Source organism: Schistosoma haematobium, chromosome ZW (genome assembly GCF_000699445.3).
Source record: "Schistosoma haematobium chromosome ZW, whole genome shotgun sequence".
NCBI lineage: Eukaryota > Metazoa > Platyhelminthes > Trematoda > Strigeidida > Schistosomatidae > Schistosoma > Schistosoma haematobium.
In genome coordinates, this window is record NC_067195.1 from 30207637 (window position 1) to 30224391 (window position 16755).

Sequence of the window (16755 nt, forward strand, 5' to 3'; positions counted from 1 at the left end):
TTGATTATTCATTCACAAGGTTAAATGTAGGACAGCTCATATTTACATGTAGCTTGGCTTAGGCAAGCCCTATAGAGCATGCTAGAAACTCCATATTGGTCCACAAGGCAGCCTAGAGAAGATTTAAACTGAGTTAGCATTTCATCTGACATTCACCGGTAACCCATTCCAGAGCCTTGCACAGCGTGTGACAAAGAAAGTTAGTCTTCATTTACCTAATGTTCTCGATATCCTGAGCACAAAATCCTGATCCCAAAGTTCAAAATTAGTTTTTGATTGAGGTCAAAATCACAGCTTTTGGTAAACCTGAAGTATCACAATTTAGCGTAGTTTTATTATATAGAATTCAGTGTAGTAGGGTAAGGTTAAGTTTAATTCGTCTTAGCCATCACCGACCCACGTTCCACTCTTCACACCCATCTTCATATGATGTATCAGGCGTAAGAAGTCTTGGTAAATGAAGTTGCATTTTCTCAACTTTCTGTCGGTCTAAGGAACGCATGCAACTAAATATAAATGTGCAGTATTCCAGAAGGGGCCACACACACTTTGTAGAGTTATTTTGAATTTATAATGCAGGCTCGTCAAAAATCTTACTGTAGTTGCAATATATTCATTAATCAAGCGCCATATATATACGACCCTAGAGATAAAGTATGCATGGTCCAAATTGAACGAAACAACAACTGGACAAAACTTCTTCCTTTTCAAGTATACATTAAAATGAGACTGTCTTCTCTTCAAGATATGCGTGCCATATGGACTACATATGTTTGCTAGAATTCTTGATGGGGCCCTCGCTTGCAGTGATCTAGTACTCGCGAACACATCTGCATCCTACTCAGATATCAGAGGCTCCCCATAAATCTAAATCACGTTAAACTGAGTCTCGCTTCCCTTTGTTTTCTACTTTGAAGTCCATGATTTACAATCTGTCTTATTAACTTGTAAAAATATCATTTATAGTATTAGTGTTTTCCAGGAAATCATGAAACACAGAGCATCGAGTAAGACAAAATATTGCGTCTAGATGTAACCTCGAAACGACCTAACATCACAAAAAGAGGAAAAGGAGTTACTGACCAATAAACATTGTTGGTTAGGGCGACGAATTTAATTTACCCATGTTTGTGAGGCAGAAAATTCTGGCAGTTTCGGGCTCTCTGTGACTGAGGAAGAGGCGATCGATCTTTTGAGTTGGTACTCCTATGTTCTTTACTCAGAGTCATGTTTCCAGTGTTATGCTGGATTCGTCATTTTACCATAAATTGCTAACGAAGGCTTTTGCATAATGACCTGGTGACTGGCACCAGATGAAAAAATGAGAATAGTAAAAATTGTTAAGTGATAAAAGATACAGCTATTAGCGTTTCTTAGCAGTTTACTTTCCTTCATTGTACTCATTGAACATTACTGACACATAAATCTAGTTGCAAACATGTGCGAAAATATACTGCAATTTATTTTCATTGAATTATTCGATTTAACAACCCTACTTAGCAGGCATCTTATCTGTAAACCAGTGTTGAAAATTATTAATTATGACTATAGAAACTGCTTGTACATCCTCCGTGCTTAGAACTCACTTGCACCAAAATTCAAATAGATTTTACCACCTACAAACAGGACTTTAGTTGATGTTTACCCTGTTCGAATAAGTTCTGTATTGAATAACAAAAAGCAGGCAAACTTTACAAGGAATATATCGGCCGTTGTAAACACAAGAACTAACTGAAGGCGATTTGTATTTTGGATGGTTCATAACTTTGCAAACAGATTTAAAAAATCCATAGTTTCTGGTACTAATAAAAATATTCCATTAACATCACCCATCATTATACCACTTATACTCAAAGAGGTACTTAAACCATTAGTTGTTCGCATAAAAATGCAATAAGAGTACTTAAAATTTTGACTACAACTTTAATATGAGGTATTGATCACTGTACAGAGTTTGTTATTTTTCAGCGAAAACTATGACCTACGAATATAAAGTAACTAATCAGATATTGTTGTCCAATGAACACTTCTTATAATTATTATGGTAGCCAATACAACAATTACTACGCATCAGAGTAAATCAAAATCTAATAGTTATTTATTTTTAAAGACACAGAATTCCCTCTGATGTGAAAGCTCATGCGTGTTTAATGATCTTAGCATGGGGTTTCTGTAACCCAAATGCAATCATCATTTCGAGACACTTCAAGAAAGGTTGGCCAGGTCGGACAATAAATAACTTCGCTTACTGGTTCCAGTTTCACATTATTCTACAGTCATTCACCCTTGCATTCGTTTTATTGGCACTAATGATTATTGTTGTACATGTTATGGGCTACTCAAATTTAAATGATCTTCCCTTCAGCGCTCACCCGGCTTGTGGATTTGCGATAGTTGTGCTTACTTTCTCAAATGTAGGTGGAAATAGTACTAATAGAGGGTTCAGCCTATTGTTGCATGGTTTCTCTGCACGACAAGTGGTCGTCAGAGAGCTATTACAAAATATGTTCATCAGGTGGCTGGAATTTTGTCCCAGATGCTTGCAGTCCCGACGGCCTTAATCGGACTACAGATGCCTGCTTTGGGATATGGTGTTTGTTCATCAAAAATATATTCGACACTTTTTGCTATTACTGTTGTTCTTAACGTCATCGTTGAAATAACTCTTGAAGTTATTGGATACAAAATCGGAAAAAATGTCAAAAGTAAATGTGAAGACCCTGATTTTATTTATTATTACATTTATATTAGTTGTGCGGTCAATTCTAAGCATTCAAGCTGATGAAGCTGACAAACTACTGGCTCGAATTGAAGAAGTGAGTTAAACTAAGGAGAGATTTTCCATTTGAAATACTTTTGCTTATTTTTGTCTGAATTATTATTTCCTTTCGCAGATTAAACCCATTGGCATAATAAATCAGAAAACTAGTACGTTGTTCTACATCTCAGCTGTCTAGAAAATATAAGTCTAAACTCCTTTAAACATGATGAGGGAAAAGCAATTGTATTATCTATTTAATGGAACGTTTAAAAATAGATGAAAACAGAGCGTGAAATATCGCGAGTAATTAAAGTAAAAATTAGTGGTGACATTTTGTATTTCAATTATGCTTTCTGAACAAATATCTGTAATGATTGTTTAACCATGTATTTAATGGTACTGCTAATTATACCATATTTACGCTTGTGAACGGTTGAAATTTATTGGTTTATACTTTACAGCATTTTGATATATTTGCTAGTCGATTTGGAAAACGGCAACTTCAGTCATCAAACTATGAGTTGGCCCCCATGATATACCCCTTTAAAATTGCTACTGTTAGTTGTACTTGAAATAAGATTGAGTGAGTTACTCGAATTCTTAGCATTTTGACGAAAGTTTCGGAGCTTCAATTAACTGTACGTCCTTGTAGCAGTGACAGAAATGTCGGCCCTCATTTTCATTAAGAAAATTTTTTAATCCATCTGTGTTTAGAACTCTGTTGATAGTTTTATACAATCTAATGTGGACCTTCATTAGCTTTGTTTTAGTAAGTAGTTTGCTTTTATCACTGCTGCCGATTTTATCTGATCATACATTTCTATATAGAATAAGAATAGAAACATTTGCAAGAGTAAAATCCAATTTTATCCTATTTGTTAATTATTGCGGTTCGAACGGATGTGATCATTGAAAGTTGAGGTCATTGTGTCTCTAGGACAGCTATGTATAATAAAACGTGACATGAAGAATGTAAGCAAGCACAATAAACAATGTAAGAATAAGGAGCAATACTACAAGAGATATCACCTTTAATAAACTATCGTTACGAATATTTCAAGAGGCTTGGCATTTTAGTTAAAGATCTTGCCATTATAAGGGGAGTTGTCATCAGGAGCATATTCTCACAAACCTTTGATACAAGAGGTACTTCTGAAATAACTTGAAAATTCTCATAATATCTCCCTTTTCAAAGAAAAATAATATGAAGTGAATGGAAACATCATGTAAAATCACAAAAATTCCGTAACTGGACCAATAATTCTGTCAATCCCAGTAAAAGTCTTATTTTAACGGTAACGAAGTGTTCGCACTTATTAGATTAGTTTCTAATACACTTAACTCGATATGATAAATACAGGAAAATATCTTTTAAGATCAGCATATTTTATTTTGCGATACAAGAACTGAATAAATTAATAGTTAGCTCTCAGAAAACATTGTTATCAGAGTTTGCTACTATTTCATCAAGTTACTTTTTAAAGTTTATAAAATTCAGTAATACTTTTTGGTGTCTTTTGTACTGTAACTATATACAATTCCGTGTTTTATAGTACATCAGTTTTTGACTATTGTATTCAAAAATCACGCTCCTCATTAATTTCTTGAGTAAAATATCAGGACTGTTTGAGGACTAATTACAGTCTCGTAACCTTGGTATGCACAAAGATACGGTAGTAGTAACACTGAATTAGTAAAGTTATACAAACATCAAACGGAAGTCACCTACTATATCGTACCACAGAGAGACGTTACTATTTGTTGACTTCTTGAAAGGCCATCAACATTTCTTTCCCTGTTTGCCGTTAAATAGCCTACTACTTGGGTACCATTCTTGTCACTAAAAAATGCACTATAAGGAGAACCTTCTTTTTAGTTAGATCGGTAACGTATCGACTGGAAGTAAGTATAAGCCCATAGCATATCAATCTACAAGTTTATTTGTTTGACTAAGATAAAGTTTAGTCCAAGGCTCCAAAATAATTATTTTTAAAAGTGTCTAAAGTACCACTTGGACTATAAGTTCAAAAACAGATTTTAAAACTGTGATTAAATTGAAAATGTCTTGCTTTAGAAAATCCAATGGTATCTACTTTTATTCCGGTGTTTTCACATCTGATCATTAAAATATAAACGTTCACAAAATTACCCCATATACCACTTTTTTTAAACAATACGACTTTATTTTCCGTTGAAACACTTTTTTGCCCTTCAGAATCCAAGCAGGTAGGTCAAAAAAGTTCTTAATAAGTAGCTCTTGCTTCGGACTAACTCAGGAGTGTAGTTGAAGAGTATTAGCTTTCAGATTACGCTAAGTACAGAAGACTGTATCTTCTATCTTGTAAAACTACGTTTTTTATGTAATTAAGCTATTTTGATCTCAACGTGCTATCAAAACTGTAAAACACCTTACTATAATAACCAAATCAATTTCAAGAAAACGATATGATACGCATTAAGCTTTGGGCATTAATATATTATAAAACGATTTTAAATATTTTTAGCATTAAGAAACATTTGATGGTTAGTAAAGTCTACCATCTTGTATGCTGTTTTAATTTGCAATAGTGTGCTATAAAGTGTGATGTTACGTCCACTCTGTGTTCTAGGATCTAGATCGTGTTGCATTTATCTGTGCTATAATATACGTTAAAATTGCTTGCATCATTGTATTTTTCAAACATAGCATCAGTCGGTGTTTATTACTTTCAAGTTTTTCATGAACAGCTTTGTTAAATACAACTGATTTACTAATGCGTTCCGAAAAATGAAGATGAATTAGTCTGATTTTGAAGAATTTCAGCAAAAAGTAATGAATATATTTCAAGTATGCAACTCAGGTTCTAAGATTTTATCAGAATGCAGAACAGTTTTATCAAAATGTGCTTTATATTTGAAATATTAGCAATAAAATTAACTATATTTGGATGTTTGTTTTATTTATCGGACGATGTTACTCCATATAAGATGGGAACTGAACTAATTACAATTAAATAATCATCAATTAAGATGATATTAAATGCTCAGCCAACAAATGTAGCCTCAAATCAATAAATTTATTATTGTTAAAATTGAATATTTAGTCTTTCAAATTTATCGAACTGTAAATATTGCACTAATATTGTATAAGTCTGAAACAAACATTATCAGGCAATAAGTTTTTGTTTCTTAGCTTACGAAGATTAAAGAAACCCGTTTGTTTCAAAGTATAATAATGAGTACACAAGATATTTGAGTTTCTGGATTATCTTCACAGATTCTCATTTGCAGGCTCTATTTATCAACACGTCTTCAGGTAACTGCACACATTTTGGCCAGTCGTTATAAAATTAGATAAAGATTGTTTGATGTTTCGCAAAACTTTATTTGTATCTTAAAAATGAATATTTGCAACCAGATGAAAAAATCACGAGCTTGTATGTAGTTTATATACAAAACATTTGCAGCGGCTTGACAGAGTAAATTACTAATATGTTAATTTGTGGTTCATTTAATAACTAAGGTGTTTACACTTTTTAAAGCTACTTAGCACATTTATTTTTTCAGTCACTTCGGAGACTTCTTCGATTTTCACTTATAAAAGAAAAGAATGCGGCTTTTTAATAATTAGAATAATCGTATCAAGATTTAAGTGTTAGTGATTAAAATTCAAAAAAGATCCTAGCGTTCACTATCGTTTCCGCAAAGGAAAAGCTAAAAGCGTTTTTCTACACCGCTTTGCATTATTCGTTCTCACACTGCAGCCTATATTGGAATATTCAATTTTACCGACTATTATTATCATTCTCAATAAATTATTGTCTATCCTTTCACGAGATTGGACCTCAAGTTTCTTTCAGCCGATATAGCTTTTAGAAAAAAGAATATTAGACTGTGAAGTTTTTCCATTAAAACACTTTCCAGAATACTGTGTCACTGCCTCCTTTTTATCGAGTAGGAACAACTTTTGTCCTCAATATACGAGTTTAGTCCATTCATTTAGTTACTGTAGACACAGGAATCCCACTTGGATTTTAGAACATATAAGTATCTTTATGTAAGTAACTGAGATAAAGATATATTTCAGAAGCTTGTTCACAATTTTAGACTAGCTTATCATATAGTACCAACCAATATATGTGTCAAGTAACTTCGTAGGTTACATTATTTACAAGATCGTCTACTTAAAGTCATTTATAAGCCCTACTATGTTAAATAAATAAACAAATAAGTAGTACAATAACTATTCATACACAAACCACCATGTAAAGGCGTGGTTTTCTAAAAATAATTTCTAAATGTTATCTCATATATATGAACATGAGACTGCCCATCGAATTAAAGTGACATGGAACCTTTTTTCTTGAGAACTCTAAAATAACAAAAATATGAAAGTTTTAAATCAAAAATCCCAAGTGAGTGATACCATTCATCTTACAATTAATTCTGCAAGATTTTGAGATAAATGTTGAGATGTCTGGTAGACGGATGTAAAGTAAAGAACAACTAGAAATTTTATAAGACGAAGAACTGGATAATGAAACTTTTCCAAAGCAACCTTTAAATATTCTGAGCCATCATTTATCTAAGGTAATACGAGATTCTTATTATTTAGTATATTTCTAATGTTATCACGGAGTAGTAAGACAGGTAAACTTGCAAAATTAACTGCTATAAGCATTTCTGTATGATTATCACTATGAAACACACTATAAGGCGTTTGCTAAGCAATTTATTATTTATTTTCAGGATCCGAAACATGGAGCTACATTTTTAGAACACTATAGGATAGAACTTGTAAGTTGTCGCAAAATTTTCTGATATCTATTTGATTTATCTCAAAGATAATAAATTTCGTGAAGCATACATAACAATTTGCAAATACTGAACACTTTCATTTTATAGTTCGGCCGTTTAATTGCGTTTGTTCTCTGTAATAAGTGTGTGTTCAGAACAAAATAGTACTTTTTATTGGCTTTTCAGTAAATTCATGCACAGTTTTCTGTAGCACATTTTCAAGCCCTAAGTAATTTTATAACTGAAATTTTCTGCAACAATCAAGACCTATCAATATTAGTACACTTTGATTATTCCACATAAGTAAGTTCACCTATCTGTAGGAACGGTAAACTTGTATAAGAACAGCAAAACTTCTATCACCTTGTAATATAACAATAGTTTTGTTAAACAATTGTATTATATTCAAGAAGCGAAATAATTTCAAGATTTAGAGAATCCTCTATTTCTTGATATCACGTTTTTAAAGATGAGGAAAATGCTTTTAGTCTGTGTATTAGCATCTGAAGGAAGGCTTTGAAAGTGTATAAATTAAGTACTTGATCAAACTGCTTATTTTCCGCAAATTTTGCTTCTAGATTACAAACTAGCAACCGGCAAGACTCACTACTCTACCTATGTCTTGGACTTAATGGAGTTGGAATAATTCAAGCCTTTTGGGACGCTAAATTCTCAAGCTCAATACTTATGAAGAAATTAACTTCAAAATTCACATATCGGCTTTTAAGTGGATTCTATTCATCGACTTTTTGTTCATTTCCATTTTCATTGAATCATATATGAAGGAAATTTATTGAGCTTCAGCGTATTTCAATGCGTCAATAATTTTCACTGTTATTGCACATTCAAGTGTTGGCTACTCTCCTAATACATCCTTTTATCAATAATCACTGAAACTAATTGATGCAGGTTGGGTAGAAATGGATGTAAATTAATCTTCTTTGTTCTTCTCCAACATTTCATTCACAAGATTTGAAGTGATTTTAGCTAGAATAGAAGACAATGATTGTATGTAGTACCAAATTTGTAGTTAGAGTTATCGTTGTAGTCTCGCGAATGTATCGTAGCTAATGATGGTTATGAAAGCTCATGAAAAATAGATTAATGACATTTTAAAATTGCTTATTACCAACGTCAATTCACGTAACTTTGCGTTACCACTATAACCTCGATTCATTTTCAATGCTGTACAATCGCAAATATATATACGTATTTTTCAGGATGATAGTGATAACAATAATAATAATAATAATAATAATAATAATAAACTTCTGGTACATATGGTAACAGTGAGGTAGAATAGACAATGGTATTAAAAAGTTTTTTTTAAACAGGGAAACTAATAATAGTTTGATTGTTATGGACTTAAATATTCATCATAAAGATAGATAGGGAAATTATGATTGGGAAAGGATGGCTCAGCACGATAAGATGAAATGCTGAAATTGAGATGGAACGTAATCAGGAGGAGCATAGAAACAGAAATAAGTCAGTTGTATTTCCGTTTTATCTGCGGTTACATAAATAATAACGGGATTAATATCAAAATACCGGAAGCATATTTGAAAGAACTACTACTACGTTGCAATTGCAATGCACAGTTTACATTCAACAACGTAATTTATTCGCAAAAGGGTGGCATAGCAATAGATCCCCTCTTGGTCCATTACTAGCAGATTGCTTCATGGCCAGTCTAGAAAACATTTGACTTAAAACGACTACCGAAAAATTTCACTTGTATAAAAGGTACGTAGATGATATTTTTATCATTTGTGAAAACAAATATTATTTGAGTCATCTTCTGAAAACATTTAATAACTGTCACCCAACAATAAACTTCACACTTGAAGTTGAAAACAAACTAAATGTTCACTTTCTTGATGTGGAAATGAAACGGAAACAAGATGGAACTCTGAACAGATCTACCTATAAGAGACCCAAGTTCCTACAGCTGTATCCCCATTAGTCAAAAACGACACCTCATAATATCACTCGTTACGGGAATACAAAGTATTTGTAGTCCTGAGGTCTTAGATGAAGAACTGGGCCTCTTGAAGGAAATACTTGTCAAAAACGGGTATCGTTTGATATCCATTGACATGAACATGAAACTGAAACCGCCTAAAACACAAGTAACTTCAGTTGAAAAGGAAACATTATACGTGAACATCGACTTTAAGGGTGATAGAGCTGCAAATGTCTTAAAGAGGAGAATCTCTGTTTCGTTATTCGCATCAATGTTGCGGATAATATTCTCCGGCCAATCACCGTTCATCAATAATCTTAAGAACAAATTATCTCATCTGACCAACTCAATGTGCACTTACCAATTTACACACCCATGTGGAGCCAGGTCGTTCGATGCGTGATTTATCCAAAACAATTCAGGAACATTACTCGGTGTGGCTGAAAAGAGGTTGAAACGGCCCAATCGAGCACCTTGTGAACACAGGTCACTCAATCAAGATGGACTCTGCGTTCAAAGCCATCTACAAGGTAAGTAGAAATCTTCCGACGGCAGTTATATTGCATCTTCTTAACTTTGACGAAACAATAGCCATACACCTGTGCAAACCAGAATTGTGTGTCCAAAAGAAATCGGTACAACCTCTTCCTCGAACATGGTCTTAATGTCTCATTTTTCTCTCTTCATACTTTCCTTTCTTTGCAACCATCTGCTTCCCCTCCCATTTTCTCCTTAAACCTTCTACCTCCCTATCGATTTATTTCTGTTTCTATGCTCCTCCTGATTACGTTCCATCTCAATTTCAGCATTTCATCTTATCGTGCTGAGCCATCCTTTCCCAATCATAATTTCCCTATCTATCTTTATGATGAATATTTAAGTCCATAACAATCAAACTATTATTAGTTTCCCTGTTTAAAAAAAACTTTTTAATACCATTGTCTATTCTACCTCACTGTTACCATATGTACCAGAAGTTTATTATTATTATTATTATTATTATTATTATTGTTATCACTATCATCCTGAAAAATACGTATATATATTTGCAATTGTACAACTTTGAAAATGAATTCACCGAAAGGGGAAGCCTCCTCTGAACCAATCTTTCTTATTCAATGTTTCAATGCGTGTATTTCGTTTAATAAATCTGATTGACAGAATTCGTTTACTACTGAGTAGACGGGAGGATATCGGTAAATTTAGAATTTCTAACTGGACTATTTCAGCAGAAACAAATATTTAAAAAAGGTTCAAAGGATAAATAACTTGGTTTAGTATAAAAAAAGCCACATTCACGAATTATTCCTATTATTTCATATAAATTACATTACCACAACTGTTTTTTTCTCCCTGGTTACATAACTGTTATCTAACGGGTTATAATTATTTTTTCCTAGAATCAAAGGTCCAAAAGAGGTGTACCAAAAGAAATTACCAAAATCCATACAGTAAGTTCACTTTATTTAGTCAAACGTAACAGTGTTGCAGGTTGATCGGATTATATTTGAAAAGTCAAGCTTATCCGACATGTAACTCAATGACGGCTAATTATTTTTCTAAGCATATGATTAGAAAAGTAGAAGGTACCGTTTGATTAATATGAACATGCCAATCAAGTTATAAAAAACTACTTATAAGAGGAATCCATCTCATATTTATATATGATAAATTATAAGCTAACGATTAATTGTACTAGTATATGGAGAATTGTAGAGACTAAGGAGCTCTCATAGTTTAAATCATGAGTTAATCTCAGCTAAACCATATCTAAGAACCCAGGATGATTGAACTGTTGTTTCGTCGTAATAAGAGATTCCTCAGCAGTGTGCACCCCTGATGACTCTGTATCTTGGAAGCAAACTCATGATCTTTGATCTATGGCACGAACCCTTAAACTATAAACCACTGAGCCAACATCCAACTGTGTATGTGTCTTGCCTCGGCCATTTAATGATACTGCACAATCCTCATCCATTTCCTGTTGTGGATAACTGTCTCACATCTGAAATGATTGAAATACACCAGTCAGAGCTTTCACCAGAACTCCAGGAGCAACCGAAAGCCCTGGGCTTGGTTCGTTGATGCATACCACTGAGGAGTCTCATACTAAAACGAAACAATTGTCTGGTGCTTTCATATTATTAACGTTGATCTCGCTTAAATCAGTTCATGACTTAAACTCAGAGAATTATTGTATGTTTGTTGGAATTTGAAGTTATATGAAGTTGGACTACATAATTTTTAGGCAATAATAACTAGTCAAATTTTAACAATAGACAGTTATGAGTTAACCTATGTTGCCTCATATATATATGATCGTATAATGTTAAAAATGGACTCCATGACAATAATCACTTCACTTTATAAAAGGAGATCTAATGACCTATGGGGCATTATATTACCTTCGATGATTCACATGGCCTATGATCCTCCAAGAGGGCTAACAGGCGATGATTCACAGCTTGTAATTATGTAAACTCCACGTCAGTTGTCTTGGTTAAATCCTTATAGAGTAGCTGTAGTTCATGGATAAATTATTTCACCAACACTAACCAACGTAGGCTGGACAATTTACCGTTAACATCCATATACAGTGTAAAACCACTATTTTAGAGGGTTGTATTTCAGAACTCTGCTTTCCATTCATCCAACATTTGAACATGGTTTTGGATTATTAGTAGTGACAATGATCAATATGCTGCCACCTTTAAGTACCTGTGTCATTCAAATGAGCTGTATACAATTAAGGTTGTGAAATAGATTTCATGTATTCCGCATGCGTAATAGCATTATAACTAGTAAACGAGTATCTTTTTTCTCATAAATGGATGATTATGACAATATTTAATTAACATATTTGCAACTTTTCAAAAAATTATCTTAATCATAAATTATTCAGTTGATGTACTGTAGAAAATACTACAATTAGGAATCAGGCTTTTCAAAGAAATCTCTATTTCAACGGTTTATCTTGAAAATTCATATGGACTCATCTCTTTGAAATATATTTGTTCATCAGTATAAGACATATTAGATACGCCTTATATTTTACTGTCAGTCAGTCAAACACCACTTAGAAGCTGGTACATACTTTAATATAATAAGCCAAGTCGTAAAAACTGCTACGCATGGATTGAATAAAACCTACGACTGTTACCCCTAGCGGAGGAGCATAAGCCGCTCACCAGCTTTCTCCATCAAACTCTGTTCTGGGCAATCCTCTCCAGCTGTTTCCAACTGCTATTCATTTTTTTGATGCCTAGATTAAATTCCCGACGCGATGCGTTCTTTGGTCCTCCTCGTTGCCTTTCGTCTTCAGGACTCCAAGTCAGGGCTTGCCTCGTGATGCAGTTTGATGACTTCCGCAATGTATGTCCTACCCACCTCCAGTGTCTCTTCCTAATTTCCTCTTCATCTGGAAGTTAGTTTGTTCTCTACCACAGTAGGTTTTTGCTTATGGTATCCGGCCAACGGATAATGAATATCTTCTGTAGACAACTATTTATTAATACTTGTACCATCTTGATGATGGTTGTAGTAGTTCTCCACGTTTCAGCTCTGTACAATAGAACCGTCTTGACATTTGTATTGAAGATTCTGACTTTCATACTGTTTGACAGTTGTTTTGAGTCCCATATGTTCTTCAACTGTAGGAATGTTGCCATTACTTTTCTAATCCTCGCCTTTACGTCCTCATCCGATCCTCCTTGTTCATCGATGGTACTTACCAGGTACAAGAAAGTTTCCACATCTTCCAGAGTTTCTCCATCAAGTGTGATTGGGTTGGTGTTCTCCATGTTGTATTTGAGGATCTCGGTTTTTTCCCTTGTGTGTGTTGAGACGTACTGATACATAGGCTGCTGCTACACTAATTATCTTCATCTGCATTTGTTGATATGTATGGGATAGAAGAGCTAGGTCATCTGAGAAGTCCAACTCGTCTAGCTGTCCATTGTATTCCGTGCCTCCTCTGAGATGTGAAGACCCTCATCATCTAGTCAACAACTAGAAGAAAGAGGAAGGGGGGGAGTAAGCAGTGTTGTCTGACTGCGATCCTCACTTAGAATGCGCCTGTCAGCTGTCCTCCATTTACGGCTTTGCATTCTAGTCAGTCGTATGAATTCTGAATAATGGTGACGATTTTCTCGGCTACGCTAACCGGAAAAAACCAATAAAATCAAACCCAGAAGTTAATTAGTATTTTAAAATACGTAATGAGCGTTATCTTATCCAATTTATTGTTCAGAATTTATACATAAAACATGATTTCATATATGAATCTGTTATTTCAGTCTTTACCCTCATTCCATACTTTTCGAACGAACTGGTTTTTGTTAAAAAGAACTTTTATTGGTTGCTTATATGAAAGCTATTTTACCACTGATGACAAAAATATTCATCTGTTGACATGACTTTTTACCACCGCTAGTAGTGAGTTTCAACCTAATATATAATATTTTGTTAGGAACTGCTATGATCGTCTTATGAATAGCAATTAAACACTAACGTGAGCCTTTAATAGTAGAAAACGTAGTATTATATGTTAATGTATGTTTTGTGCAATCAATAATCTTAATATCGCCAGAGGATAAGTGGATTCTTTAAGTTGAAATCTTACGTTCTCACTTTAGAAATCAAACATTTATTGTTATTTCAAGTAGCACATAATAGTATTACATGAACACTGCTAGTAGACTGTATAAATTGTTTTGTAATTCGTTATACTGAATGATAACTTATCTAACGTCAAAATCACTCGTCCTGTAAATGGTGTAAGCAACATTATAGGCTGGTTAATCCCTGTACATATCATTGGATCGTGTATTATTTTGATTATGCTCTAGATATTTCTCTACTTTTAAAATGTTTGTGTTTACAAAATCCATGTCAGGCAAAACATTTGTTGTAGGTAAAATAAAATTGCTCCGAAATTTATCTTGTTCTTTTCATTTGCAGTTATGGGTAATCAAATACTTTCTTCTTGCTGTGCATTTAGCGCTCAGTTTTAGCTTGGTATTTGTCTTAGTTGTACTGTTAGCGGCATAACGTTTCCCGTGTTTCTTCGGTGGAGTAAAATAAAGGAAAATTCAACATTTTTACTTTGATTTTTTATGAAGTCAATTTTTAACTAGTAAAACACACAATCTATGTCATACTAAATAAAATGTATACGAACATTGAAAAGTTGTCTTTCTCTTTACCAGATCTTTTAATTCAGTTCAGATTTCATGTAATATTGATGTGATCAGTACAAAATGTTAATAATGTAACATTTTCCCTGTTGCTAACTTCACAACCTAAAAAAATAACGAGTGCAGAGAAATGTAGTATGTCATCGTTTTGTAGAGCCTCTTACAAATGTTTTTTGAAAGTAAGTCAGTTATTTAGTTAAAGGAATTAAGGACCACTTTTATATGTTAAAACGTTTTAAGTATTCTGATGAGTTTATGAAAGTATCCTGATACTTTTTGATAAATCATAGGCTTAACCATTAAATATTTTTAGTTATTTAGTATTGAGCTATTTGATGTAGTTCATCAATATCCCATCTAGAAATTCTCATTGTTTATAATGTATGTATAGTCTTAGGGAAGGTCTCGTCTATACCTTGAAGAAAACTAAACCTCTCATAAAAACTGAATGTCAGTAAGTTTGCTAACAGTAGTTATTAGTTGATAAATGAACTTCAACGAAAGTATCTACATTTTGTCAACACTATCCTACCAAAAAGTCATTATTGTTGGATTCAACACAATTTTCATACACTTCCATAAAATAGACTAAACTAGTATATCCTCACACCATTTCTTTTGAACCATCTTTGTTTAATTTAGCTGAAATTAAAGTTTACGTCTTCTCTTACCAAGCAACAAGAATAACAGTAACAAATATGTGTAAACAACCATTCAGAATTTCTTGTTACGACATGATTCAATCTGTAAAAAATGGAATATTGATGTGCATATTTATCTTTTACACTTATAAATCACAGAAATATCACAGATTTCGCATATTAGTGATATTACTATTATCAAGGAATATTATGATTTGTGATCATTATTATGAATATTAAAACCACTTTTCTGAATAACAACTATGCAACTGTAAATTATGGAGTTAAATGAAAACAGACTTCGAAGAAATAATTATTAACTCTTTAACACTTACGCAGACTAAAATAATGAGATTTAGTTGTAATTATCCGCTCATCTTAAAATTGATAAATATAATTCATATTAAAAAAATTAATATACTGAGGGTCGTCATTGTGTACCTAAATTATCGTAGCTAGGATTTATCGACAGTGTTAACAATGAAATAACTATGACTTGTTTTGCTATTTTTCTAATGCAGAACAATATCTCAAATTACAGTTGATTATTGGTGAAATTGATGATTATATATCCTTCTGCATATTTGTGGTTTAATTGCTAGTCAGTTCTGGTAAATGGATTACATTTATTGAAATTAAACTAAATGATATACTTTGCTTTGAAGCTCATAAGGATCTCAAATAGACAAATTACAATATTTTTAGGTGATTTGGACAGTCAACAGTTAATCTTTGGTCTAGGTTTCGTGATAAATGAAACTCGTCAGCAAGGTGTAGCTGGAACCTCAAGGGAACTGATTCTTTACATCAATCAGAGATGTGGTATTAATTATTTCTCTGTGATTACTTAATCTACATTAACATTTGCTAAAATGGCATGTTCTATCTAAATAACTGGGGACATTAACTTAGGTGAATTTACTACTTTAGCTTTGGATAGTGTATATATTATTTAGACAGTACGTAATTCGAACTTTAGCATCTTAAATGAGTTATATCAAAGAATAAGTTAGAGGATTAACTCATTATTGTTGAGGAGAGTAATTAGGAGAATATCAAAAGCTTTAGCTATTTAAAATCCTAAGTAATTCCGTTCTGATTTGTTCGCGAATTTAAAACAGCGATATGGAATTGTGCTTACCAGATTTATAGTGGTTTAGAGACAACTATTGAAGTGAGAATAAAATTAGTTCCAATCCTGTCATATTTACATCTTTCTATCTAATTCACTTTCTCAGGGACTAAAATCAGTCTTTATCGCTTGTGAATTCCTTTATTATGCTTGCACACCAAGCAGAAGTTACAACGAATTCCCGTAAATAACCCGAGGATTAGAATAATGAAATTAGTTTACCATAATTACAGGACGGAGTTGAATGGAGAATACTGGTGGGCGGCCTATGCTCCTCCATGAGG

The 16755-nt window shown here is 33.1% G+C and overlaps 1 protein-coding gene across 2 annotated transcripts; it reads left to right on the forward strand.

The window, feature by feature from the left end:
* Positions 1 to 1967: 1967 nt before the first annotated feature.
* On the forward strand, positions 1968 to 15476 carry FRRS1_1 (DOMON domain-containing protein frrs1L; the record flags this gene model as incomplete). Of its 2 annotated transcripts, XM_035732107.2 has the most annotated exons (7): positions 2020 to 2075; positions 2111 to 2414; positions 2447 to 2705; positions 2752 to 2816; positions 7490 to 7537; positions 10904 to 10954; positions 14463 to 15476. In XM_035732107.2, 7 exons carry the CDS (start codon positions 2020 to 2022, stop codon positions 14550 to 14552), a joined length of 873 nt encoding a protein of 290 aa, XP_035588574.2. In that variant the 3' UTR covers positions 14553 to 15476. The 2 variants fall into 2 exon arrangements, with proteins under 2 accessions (XP_051071015.1, XP_035588574.2); XM_051210988.1 differs by lacking the exons at positions 7490 to 7537; positions 10904 to 10954; positions 14463 to 15476 and adding an exon at positions 2895 to 3699 and having other exon boundaries at positions 1968 to 2075.
* Between the last annotated feature and the right edge of the window lie 1279 nt (positions 15477 to 16755).